Source organism: Oncorhynchus clarkii, chromosome 29, assembly GCF_045791955.1.
Source record: "Oncorhynchus clarkii lewisi isolate Uvic-CL-2024 chromosome 29, UVic_Ocla_1.0, whole genome shotgun sequence".
NCBI classification, from domain to species: Eukaryota; Metazoa; Chordata; class Actinopteri; order Salmoniformes; family Salmonidae; genus Oncorhynchus; species Oncorhynchus clarkii.
In genome coordinates, this window is record NC_092175.1 from 1,051,762 (window position 1) to 1,064,519 (window position 12,758).

Consider the following 12,758-nt stretch of genomic DNA (forward strand, 5'->3'; position numbering starts at 1 on the left):
TTGCAGGTTGTTGCTTTAGGAGTTAAGCTGTTCATCATGTTAAGTTAAATATACTGTTCCACATGTCTTATGAAGATCATAACTGTGTACTCTATATGCAAGCTGATAGGCTTACAGGTCCATATGGGAATAGTCTCCACCCATACTTGCAGTTAGAATGGACACCACAAGAACATTACAGAAAAAAATAGTACCCAAAATGTAGGGATTGAGAGGACATTGATGGAATGTGGAAAAAAACCACATCTGGAGACATGGAGTCAAGACAGTTAAACTTGAGCGTCTTCCCGTGTGTCCGTCGGTAATGGCCCCCGCCTCCTTACCATGATGTCTGAGACATAACAGACCCTGGAATGTCAACATGGTACGCGGCCTTCCGTTGTTTTTTTTCTTCGTCTTCCAATAAGTTGAACAGAACGATAAGGAGAGCACAGGGCTGGCATGCCATCTCAATGCCAGGTGCATGCCAGGGAAATGGTGTCAATGCTAAGCAGAAATGCTCTGGAATTGAGAGCTACGTTTGTGGTATTATTAGGGGCGTGTTTCAAATAGAGAAGGATTTCCGTAGATTTGCTGACCAAATGAAAGGGCTGACATTGTGGACACTAGCCAGTGTGCCTGGGATTGCTTTGTCATGGTAAACTGACTACATCAGTACTCTGCTAAACCCATAGGCTACTAGACATTAAAATGATATACATTTTAAACAATCACTGTCAAAATGTCAGATAAGGTACTCTAAAATAAGACAGGATTAACTATTTGAGAAGGTAATATTACAAGTTGTCTAACATCAAAGCTGGAAGTGGGTGTGTCTTGACCGACCACATCAAAAGCCAAGCAAAATGTCTTCAAGCCAATAACAAATGCCAATAGAAAAAAAACTTACAGCATAGCTTAACCAAAGCAACAATGATTTGAGTGACTAAGTACGAGTAGTGTACATCAGATGGCGTACATCAGAACAGATAGAAAACATATTTGATCTCGCAGCTCATCTATCTATCCTCTTGGCTCCAAGAGACCTGCACACACACTGGGAGACAGGAAAAAGTTTCTCAGACATAGGTAAACCAGAGGGCTGGTAAATACAGTTGAAGTCGGAAGTTTACATAGACCTTAGCCAAACACATTTAACTCAGTTTTTCACAATTCCTGACACTTAATCCTAGTAAAAATTCCGTCTTAGGTCAGTTGGGATCACCACTATCTTAAGAATGTGAAATGTCAGAGTAATGAGAGTGATTTATTTCAGCTTTTAATTTCCTTCATCACATTCCCAGGGGGTCAGAAGTTTACATACACTCAATTAGTATTTGGTAGCATTGCCTTTAAATTGTTTAACTTGGGTCAAATGTTTCAGGTAGCCTTTCACAAGCTTCCCATAATAGGTGCAGTGATCTGTGAGCTGCTCTGACAGCTGTTGCTTAAAGCTAGCGAGGGAGGTAAGAGTCTCTAGCTTTAATGATTTTTAGAGTTCGTTCCAGTCATTGGCAGCAGAGAACTTGAAGGAGAGGTGGCCAAAGGAAGAATTGGTTTTGGGGGTGACCCGTGAGATATACCTGCTGGAGCGCGTGCTACAGGTGGATGCTGCTATGGTGGCCAGTGAGCTGTGATAATGGAAGGGCTTTACCCAGCAGAGATTTGTAGATGACCTGGAGCCAGTGGGTTTGTCGACGAGTATGAAGCGAGGGCCAGCCAACAAGAGCATACAGGTCACAGTGGTGAGTAGTATATGGGGCTTTGGTGACAAAACGGATGGCACTGTGATAGACTGCATCCAATTTGTTGAGTAGTGTTGGAGGCTAGGCTACATGAGGTGTGATACTAACCTTATTAAAACATATAGGCCTATGGGCTAGGCTACATGAGGTGTGATACAAACCTTATAGGACTATGGGCTAGACTACATGAGGTGTGATACTAACCTTATCAAAACATATAGGCCAATGGGCTAGGCTACATGGGGTGTGTGACTGTGATTCGAAAAAGGCTTTGTTTCTTGCCTTATGCTGAGAATCATTCACAAGTGATTTGCCCAATTAGCGCAACTAAACGGTTACATGAAATTTGACTGCCTTCATGACAATGTGGCAGTAATACGGTCACCTTAACAGCCCTAACCACAGGTGGACTCCAACCAAGTTGTAGAAACATCAAGCATGATCAATGGAAACATGATGCACCTGAGCTCAATTGAGTCTGATAGCAAAGGGTCTAAATACTTATGTTAATTTTTAATACATTTGCAAAAATGTCTAAAAAGCTCTTTTCGCTTTGTCATTCTGGAGTATTGTGTGTGATGAGGTCAAAAAAAATGTAATACATTTTTGGCTCTAACGTAACAAAATGTGGAAGAGGGGAAGGGGTCTGAATATTTTCAGAATATCTTTTTATTAATGTAGTCCTGCAAAATCATCTTGATGTCAGCAATTGGGTATTTTAAATGTGGTCACTCTACTCAAGTGGGAACTGTCAGATACACAGACATATTGCTAGGTAAACAAATGTGTTTTTGCTAAGGCCTAAGTGAAACACCCTATTGATTGTCAATTCCTGTAGTGACCATTTCCTACTTTGTGAAAAAGCGTTCACTCTGTTTGCTGAACTGTGCGTTCTCTGCGCCGCTTAAGCTGATATCCAAATTAGAGGTTGACAGATTTAAAATTCAGCATAGGGCGATTAATTAGGGCCTATTTTTCAGTTTCCATAAGAATCGGTAATCAGCCTTTTTAGATGAGGATTAGGGCCTATTACAATGCAATCCACGAGGAGACTGCGTGGCAGGCTGACCGCCTGTTATGTGAGTGCAGTGTCAAAAGGACCTTGTGGCTGTAAGGAGCCACGGTAAGTTGCTAGCTAGCATTAAAAACTTATCTTATAATAAAACAATCAATCTTCACATAATCACTAGTTAACTACACACGGTTGATGATATTACTAGGTTAACTAGCTTGTCCTGTGTTGCATATAATCAATCAGTTAATTTATCATCAAATCACAGCCTACTTCAAATTCGCCAAATGGGTGATTTAACAAAAGCGCAGTTGCGAAAAAAGCACAATCGTTGCACAAATGTACCTAACCATAAACATCAATGCCTTTCTTAAAATCAATACACAGAAGTATATTTTTTTAAACCTGCATGTTTAGCTACAAGAAATTCATGTTAGCAGGCAATATTAACTAGGGAAATTGTGTCACTTCTCTTGCGTTTTGTACAAGCAGAGTCAGGGTATATCACATCAACTCTGCCAGGACCTAGGATCAAGAGAGACGCTCAAGTGTTTTAGTACTATATCTCTTGACACAATGCTGAAAATAATCATGGCCTCTAAACCTTCACGCTTCATACTGGACCCTATTCCAACTAAACTACTGAAAGAGCTGCTTCCTGTGCTTGGCCCCCCTATGTTGAACATAATAAACGGCTCTCTAGCCACCGGATGTGTACCAAACTCACTAAAAGTGGCAGTAATAAAGCCTCTCTTGAAAAAGCCAAATCTTGACCCAGAAAATATAAAAAACTATCGGCCTATATCGAATCTTCCATTCCCCTCTATTTTTTTTTAAAAGGCTGTTGCGCAGCAACTCACTGCCTTCCTGAAGACAAACAATGTATACGAAATGCTTTAGTCTGGTTTTAGACCCCATCATAGCACTGAGACTGCACTTGTGAAGGTGGTAAATTACCTTTTAATGGCATCAGACCGAGGCTCTGCATCTGTCCTTGTGCTCCTAGACCTTAGTGCTGCTTTTGATACCATCGATCACCACATTCTTTTGGAGAGATTGGAAACCCAAATTGGTCTACACGGACAAGTTCTGGCCTGGTTTAGATCTTACCTGTCGGAAAGATATCAGTTTGTCTCTGTGAATGGTTTGTCCTCTGACAAATCAACTGTAAATTTCGGTGTTCCTCAAGGTTCCGTTTTAGGACCACTATTGTTTTTCACTATATATTTTACCTCTTGGGGATGTCATTCGAAAACATAATGTTAACTTTCACTGCTATGCGGATGACACACAGCTGTACATTTCAATGAATCATGGTGAAGCCCCAAAATTGCCCTCGCTAGAAGCCTGTGTTTCAGACATAAGGAAGTGGATGGGTGCAAACTTTCTACTTTTAAACTCGGACAAAACAGAGATGCTTGTTCTAGGTCCCAAGAAACAAAGATCTTCTGTTGAATCTGACAATTAATCTTAATGGTTGTACAGTCGTCTCAAATAAAACTGTGAAGGACCTCGGCATTACTCTGGACCCTGCTCTCTCTTTTGAAGAACATATCAAGACCATTTCAAGGACAGCTTTTTTCCATCTACGTAACATTGCAAAAATCAGAAACTTTCTGTCCAAAAATGATGCAGAAAAATTATTCCATGCTTTTGTCACTTCTAGGTTAGACTACTGCAATGCTCTACTTTCCAGCTACCCGGATAAAGCACTAAATAAACTTCAGTTAGTGCTAAATACGGCTGCTAGAATCCTGACTAGAACCAAAAAATGTGATTATATTACTCCAGTGCTAGCCTCCCTACACTGGCTTCCTGTCAAAGCAAGGGCTGATTTCAAGGTTTTACTGCTAACCTACAAAGCATTACATGGGCTTGCTCCTACCTATCTCTCTGATTTGGTCTCTGCCTGGCCGGTTCCCCTCTTTCCACTGGGATTCTCTGCCTCTAACCCTATTACAGGGGCTGAGTCACTGGCTTACTGGGGCTCTCTCACCTGCGTCACCTGAGTGGGTTGAGTCACTGATGTGATCATCCTGTCTGGGTTGGCGCCTCCCCTTGGGTTGTGCCGTGGCGGAGATCTTTGTGGGCTATACTCAGCCTTGTCTCAGGATGGTAAGTTGGTGGTTGAAGATATCCCTCTAGTGGTGTGGGGGCTGTGCTTTGGCAAATTGGGTGGGGTTATATCCTTCCTGTTTGGCCCTGTCTGGGGGTGTCCTCGGATGGGGCCACAGTGTCTCCTGACCCCTTCTGTCTCAGCCTCCAGTATTTATGCTGCAGTAGTTTGTGTGTCGGGGGGCTGGGGTCAGTTTGTTTTATCTGGAGTACTTCTCCTGTCCTATTCGGTGTCCTGTGTGAATTTAAGTGTGCTCTCTCTAATTTTCTCTTTCTTTCTCTCTCTCGGAGGACCTGAACCCTACGACCATGCCTCAGGACTATCTGGCATGATGACTCCTTGCTGTCCCCAGTCCACCTGGCTGTGCTGCTGCTCCAGTTTCAACTGTTCTGCCTTATTATTATTCGACCATGCTGGTCATTTATGAACATTTGAACATCTTGGCCATGTTATAATCTCCACCCGGCACAGCCAGAAGAGGACTGGCCACCCCTCATAGCCTGGTTCCTCTCTAGGTTTCTTCCTAGGTTTTGGCCTTTCTAGGGAGTTTTTCCTAGCCACCGTGCTTCTACACCTGCATTGCTTGCTGTTTGGGTTTTTAGGCTGGGTTTCTGTACAGCACTTTGAGATATCAGCTGATGTACGAAGGGCTATATAACTACATTTGTATATGCAGCATTTTGGGCCGCCTGGCTCGTTGCGAACTGTGGGAAGACCATTTCTTCCTAACAAAGACTAATTCATTTGACAGAATTTTACAGAATTATGACATAACATTGAAGATTGTGCAACGTAACAGCAATATTTAGACTTAGAGATGCCACCCGTTCGATAAAATACGTAACGCTTAATTGGAAGAATAAACGTTTTGTTTTCAAAATGATAGTTTCCAGTTTTGACCATATTAATGACATAAGGCTCGTATTTCTGTGTATTTATTATATTATAATTAAGACTATGATTTGATATTTGATAGAGCGGTTGTAGGCAGCAGCAGGCTCGTAAGCATTCATTAAAATAGCACTTTACTGAGTTTGCCAGCAGCTCTTATGCTTGAAGCACAGCGCTGTTTATGACTTCAAGCCTAATCAACTCCCGAGATTAGGCTGGCAATACTAAAGTGCCTATAAGAACATTCAATAGTCAAAGATATATGAAATACAAATGGTATAGAGAGAAATAGTTAACACGTCATAATTCCTATAATAACTACAACCTAAAACTTAACCGGGAATATTGAAGAACTGGGAATATTGAACCACCACCATATGTTCTCATGTTGGGGCGGCAGGGTAGCCTAGAGGTTAGAGCGTTGGAAGTTCACATCCCCGAGCTGACAAGGTACAATTCTGTCGTTCTGCCCCTGAACAGGCAGTTAAACCCACTGTTCCTAGGCCGTCATTGAAAATAAGAATTTGTTCTTAACTGACTTGCCTAGTTAAATAAAGGTAAAATAAAAAAAAATGTTCTGAGCAAGGAACTTAAACGTTAGCTTTCTTACATGGCACATATTGTCCTTTTACTTTCTTCTCAAACACTGTTTATGCATTATTTAAACCAAATTGATCATGTTTCATAATTTTTTTGAGACTAAATAGATTTTATAAAATAAGTGTTTATTGTTAATTCATTCATTCAGTATTGCTGTAATTGTCATTACAAATATATAAATACAAATTGGCTGATTAATCGGTATCGGCTTTTTTTAGTCCTCCAATAATCGTAATCGGAGTTGAAAAATCATAAACAGTTGACCTCTAATCCAAAAACTCACACTATTCAAGTACAAAGAATAGGTGTATCCTATTCACACGAGTTTCTATGCGCAAAACTCCTTTTCACACATTGACTTCTCACCAATGTTAGGCAAAATGAGCCACTAAACAATATAGGATTGACCGCAACAATGTCAAAATTACAACTAAATACAGAAAGCTGGCTAGCAAAAAGAAAGTTGCTTTCAAGACAACTGCGAAATCGGAAGAAAAACAACGAGGTCGAATCATGACTTCGGTGATCTTCAGATCGGAGAGTCGTAGCTCTGGAAAGAGGTTTCCCGCCTCGGAATTCCGAGTTGTTTGACCATTCAAAACATATGTTCGCAGTCGGAGCTCGTTTTTCCCCCAGTTGTCGTGAACGCACGGAAGTCGGAGATGTCGCAGTTCCCAGCTGTTATGAACGCAGCATCTGTCCAAGCAGGCGCTATGGCTCTAGCGTCCGTTTCAAAAACATACATTCGCGGTTGCTTACCTTGTCAAGTTCGTCGTGCAGCTCCGAAAGGGTGGGTCTTATCAGCTTGTCCCCCAGCGGAGCAGCACTTTGCCGGTAGAAATCTATGTTAGGCACAGCATCGATGGTGTTGTGGCCAAAAGTCCTCAGGTAATAGGTGTTTGTATGGGTGTCGTAGTGGTAGTGATGCTGGCCTCCTGTCGAAGAATGCAGGCTGCCCTCGCTCATTACGGTGTCTCCATTCTGGAAGCCTTCAGCGGGCACTACTTCTGGTGGGCTCGCTCCACTGGGATCCATAAAGTTCACCACTCGGAACCGGCCTTTTGCCTCACCACCCGCCGCTGGCTCCGGACCTTCGGGGGTGGCTTTGTCGCCAGATGCAAGCGTGGAATCCGTGCTGGGCGTTTTATCAGCGGCGCTGGCTGCTTCAGCCACTAGGTCCACCTGGAACCGACTCGAGCTGGATGTCGGGCCGGCGGGCTCCAAACCTGTATCCACGGTCAGTCCCTCAATTTCTGGCGCCTGTTTCTCTTCCTGAACGGGAGGCGTGGAGTATGGCGCTGACATTGCAAATATTACTGATGAATGGACGAGCTTGCAGAGACAAACCTAGCTAGCTAAATGTCCAGCACAACTCGTGTACAATAGCAAAGCTACACTGCTGCTAAAACCAAATTATTTCCGACATAAAGTTAGCGAACACTCTTGATACCACCCAAGTGGAGGAAGACCGTTTGGATATTCGCTCCAACAGAAACGCAGTGCATCCGAATTGAGAAAAGGTAGTCCAGAGAGCTACGAATGGAGAAGGATGGCTTGCTAGTTGCCTCACTAACGTTATATACACTACAGAGGAAAAAGGCATCAACTTTCAGCCCTGGCAAACGAATCTTCAAAACGCTTCACGGTCCTCTCGCTTTCAGCACACTTGTACGAAAGTGAATCAAATCCGCGGTGTTATGTTTTAGAGTGGATGCTGCATTGACCTTGGTGCAACTCCCCCTAGACTCCCATTGCATCCTCGCTACAATAGACACTGCAGTAAGGCATTCAGATACCGACTGGTAGCATGAGTTCCAAACGGGGGGTAGAGCTCGCGAGATTTCAGCTCATCCTTTTTTAAAGGGAAAAGGGGGAAGGCGTGTTATTTAAAATGTTACCTTATGTAAAGGATGTACCAGAAACATTTAAAGTCTGTAGTTGCGGTGGCGAAAAAGTAATGCAATCAAAAAAGCAACCAAAAAGATGACCATTAAATTAAAGTTGCCTACCATACATTATGATAGAAACTATTACAAGTTTGAAGTAGTGTCAATTCATACAGTGTAATTGACAGGATGTCCAGAAAAAAACGTAGAATTTTGCCTGATCTTATTGCTATGTAATAATTTGAGTCAGATACTTTTTTTCAGTTCAAAGTTACTTTAATAGTCAAACATATCATTATGGTGTAGTTAGTCATGTGTGGCTTATTTTTCCAATTTAATTTATGAAAAGATATACTACTTGGCAGATGTGCTTAGAACTTGCCTTTAATGTAAACAATATGTGGAGATGAGATGTAGACTTAGCCCACCCTTTCATTTTCTAAGCTCTTGTCATGATGTGCAGTTTTGTAGATAAAGGTTTGTGCCTAAACTTTAAAACTCATCCACCTGTTTGTGATCATGACAATGGAGAGGGCATGTTGTAGCCTCTAGCAATATAAAGATCTGTAGTTTTACACCATGCCAATCAGTAATTGGTCTGTGTTTGGAGGTTGGCCAGGTCAAATGCACTATGTTGTATTTCTTGTTTTTCACCAACTCAATTAGGAGCGACCCTAAATGTACTGTACATCTTGAGGTTCATTGGAACTTTTGTCCCCACAACAACAAAACTATTCAGATAATGGTTAAACTAGGCCTAATCTCTGTTGTTTGTAGTCTAGATACAGGAGAAACAAAAAAGATCACATTACTGTGTGTTTTCTTGTAGGCCACATTACTGATGCAAAAGTATCTTAGAGGGCTGTCAGGGGAGTGGCTGTCCAAGGTTTATTGTTGTGGGTGTGTTTAGTGTTTAGTGTTACATGCATAGATCATATTTATATCAATGGATCGTCAGCAATGTGTCACCACACCCCTAATTCTTGACCAGTCCCCTCCCCACAACACACTCTACCCTCTCCAAGCCAACCAAACATTTGTGGTAACACTTTACTTAAAGGTATAATGCATTTTCTGTGAACAATTGTTTTTAATTGGGTCACAAAGGCAACACAATTCATTAAAAAAAACAAAATCTTCCTTTTTGAACAACCCCACCCCACCACCTCACACCATCCCAAAAATACCTCTGGCGGCCGCACCCCATCCACAACCTCTGTCAACACTTACAGTTGAAGTCGGAAGTTTACATACACCTTAGCCAAATACATTTAAACTCTGTTTTTCAAAATGTAATCATAGTAAAAATTCCCTGTCTTAGGTCAGTTAGGATCACAACTTTATTTTATAATGTTAAATGTCAGAATAATAGTAGAGAGTGATATATTTCAGATTTGATTTCTTTCATCACATTCCCAGTGGGTCAGAAGTTTACATACACTCAATTAGTATTTGGTAGCATTGCCTTTAAATTGTTTAACTTGGGTCAAACATTTCAGGTATCCTTCCACAAGCTTCCCACAATAAGTTGGGTGAATTTTGGTTCATTCCTCCTGACAGAGCTGGTGTAACTGAGTCAGGTTTGTAGGTCTCCTTGCACGCACACGCTTTTTCAGTTCTGCCCACAAATGTTCTATGGGATTGAGGTCAGGGCGTTGTGATGGCCACTCCAATAACTTGACTTTGTTGTCCTTAAGTCATTTTGCCACAACTTTGGAAGAATGCTTGGGGTCATTGTCCATTTGGAAGACCCATTTGCGACCAAGCTTTAACTTCCTGACTGATGTCTTGAGATGTTGCTTCAATATATCCGCATAATTTTCTTCCCTCATGATGCCATCTATTTTGTGAAGTGCACCAGTCCCTCCTGCAGCAAAGCACTCCCATAACACCCCCTGTGCATCACAGTTGGGATGGTGTTCTTTGGCTTGCAAGCCTCCCCCTTTTTCCTCCAAACATAATGATGGTCATTATGGCCAAACAGTTCTATTTTTGTTTCATCAGGCCAGAGGACATTTCTCCAAAATGTATGATCTTTGTCCACGTGCAATTGCAAACCGTAGTTTGGCTTTTTTATGGTGGTTCTGAAGCAATGGCTTCTTCCTTGCTGAGTGGCATTTCAGGTTATATCAATATGGGACTCGTTTTACTGTGGATATAGATACTTTTGTACCTGTTTCCTCCAGCATCCTCACAGGGTCCTTTGCTGTTGTTCTGGGATTGATTTGCACTTTTCGCACCAAAGTGCGTTCATCTGTAGGAGATAGAACAAGTCTCCTTCCTGAGCGGTATGACAGCTGTGTGGTCCCATGGTGTTTATACGTGCGTACTATTGTTTGTACAGATGAACGTGGTACCTTCAGGCGTTTTGAAATTGCTCCCAAGGATGTACCACACTTGTGGAGGTCCACAATTTTTATCTGAGGTTTTGGCTGATTTCTTTTGATTTTCCCATGATATCAAGCAAAGAGGCACTGAGTTTGAAGGTAGGCCTTTAATTACATCCACAGGTACACCTCCAATTGACTCAAATGATGTCAATTAGCCTATCAGAAGCTTCTAAAGCCATGATATAATTTTCTGGAATTGTCCAAGCTGTTTAAAAGGCACAGTCAACTTAGTGTATGTAAACTTCTGACCCACTGGAATTGTGATACAGTGAAATAATCTGTCTGTAAACAATTGTTGGAAAAATGGCTTCTGTCATGCACAAAGTAGATGTCCTAACCGACTTGCCAAAACTATAGTTTGTTAACAAGAAATTTGTGAAGTGATTGAAAAAAGAGTTTTAATGACTCCAACCTAAGGGCATGTCAGTTAAGAACAAATTCTTATTTACAATGTCGGCCTACCCCGGCCAAACCCGGACGACGCTGGGCCATTTGTGCACCGCCCTATGGGATTCCCAATCACGGCCGGATGTGATCCACCCTTGGGGGCTCTGTCATTTGTTTTTCAACAGGACAATTACCCAAAACACACCTCCAGGCTGTGTAAGGGCTATTTGACCAAGAAGGATAGTGATGGAGTGCTGCATCAGATGACCTGGCCTCTACAATCACCCGACTTCAACCTGATTGAGATGGTTTGGGATGAGTTGGGCCACAGAGTTAAGGAAAAGCAGCCAACATATGTGGGAACTCCTTCAAGACTGTTGGAAAAGCATTCCAGGTGAAGCTGGTTGAGAGAATTTCAAGAGGGTGCAAAGCTGTCATCAAGGCAAGAAGAACCTAAAAAATCTATATATATTTTGGGATTTGTTTAACACTTTTTTGGTTACTACATGATTCCATAGGTGTTATTTCATAGTTTTGATGTCTTCACTATTATTCTATAATGTAGAAAATAGTTAAAAAATATATATACATATATTTATTATTTTTGAAAGGTATAATGCTTTATAACTTGTTACGGCATGTATGCTTATAACAAAACAGTTGAGAATATATTTCAAATTGAATAGGTTAATCATTTATAATAGAATGTTAATGGTGATTTGACACCACCAAGACACCATCATGATTGATTATAAAATGAGTGCTTATGTCATTTTAATGAATAACAGTGCCAGAGCAACAAGTTCTCAGAGCCCATATGATCTGCTGTTGATTTAACTCCAGCAGCTAATCCCCTATCTGCACTGCATGGTACACTGCTATCCTCTGTCCATCATTTGGCGATACTGTACAAGAATACAAGATTTCCACTTCAAAGGTCTGGAAGTCTGCCTGTAGTAGGGTAGTTGGAGATCTTCCTGCTGCTGTGTGGGCAGATCTTGGCTCTTGGTACGGCAACATCTTTGCTCAGCAGTGTTCTAAGGCCAGAGGTCAGATCCACCAGTAAATTTCTTCTCCTTATTACCCGGCTACTCTCTAATCCTGTTAATACAATTATTTACAGCCCAGGAGCTCATTACATTGAGACCAGTAGCCAGGCCAGGCAATGACAGCCACTCACTCTGTCTGCTAACTAGCTCAGACACTCAAATAAGTCTGCGCTGGTCACACAATTGAATTATAACAAATTAGCTTTGGACGTTGAGGTGGGATGAGATACGTGCCTGTCAAATAGAATGCCACAGTGATGTTGGCTTAATACCCATAAAACTCAGCGGTCAAACACGGAAATGGTTCCAATCGTTTTTTCACCATTAATTTTTCATTTTAGAAACACTTCAAATTAAGTCTGTTTGCTGTAGGCTTACCTTGGTGTGGCATTGTGATAACTGTATAAATCTCTCTCGGATAGGTGACATTTATCAGTATTGTAGCAACCCGCACAGACAGCTGTGTGTTATGTGTTAGGCTATTAGTGGGTTGTGTTGTATTTTCCAGTGTTCGCGGGGTCCGACATGCCAATCAACCTGCCATCTGCCAATCACGGGAATGCCTGGAATGTTCTGATGCCGGGCATCCTGGCGGTTGGCGGAGTGGCGTGGAGGGGGGTTGGGCAGGGGGATGGAGCATTGGAAGTTAAGACCAGGTTTAGCCATTGTTCTCACTCTTACGTCTGGCCTTCACAAGAGAAGG

General features: G+C 41.9%; 1 protein-coding gene across 1 annotated transcript in view; it reads right to left on the reverse strand.

Moving 5' to 3' along the window:
* The window catches only part of LOC139387785 (solute carrier family 12 member 2-like), a 77,880-nt gene extending 70,232 nt beyond the window's left edge, over positions 1 to 7,648 (reverse strand). The window contains exon 1 of the mRNA XM_071134025.1: positions 7,103 to 7,648. Coding sequence (XP_070990126.1) covers positions 7,103 to 7,648 — 546 coding nt within the window. The remainder of the gene's footprint in view (positions 1 to 7,102) is intronic.
* Positions 7,649 to 12,758: the final 5,110 nt, after the last annotated feature.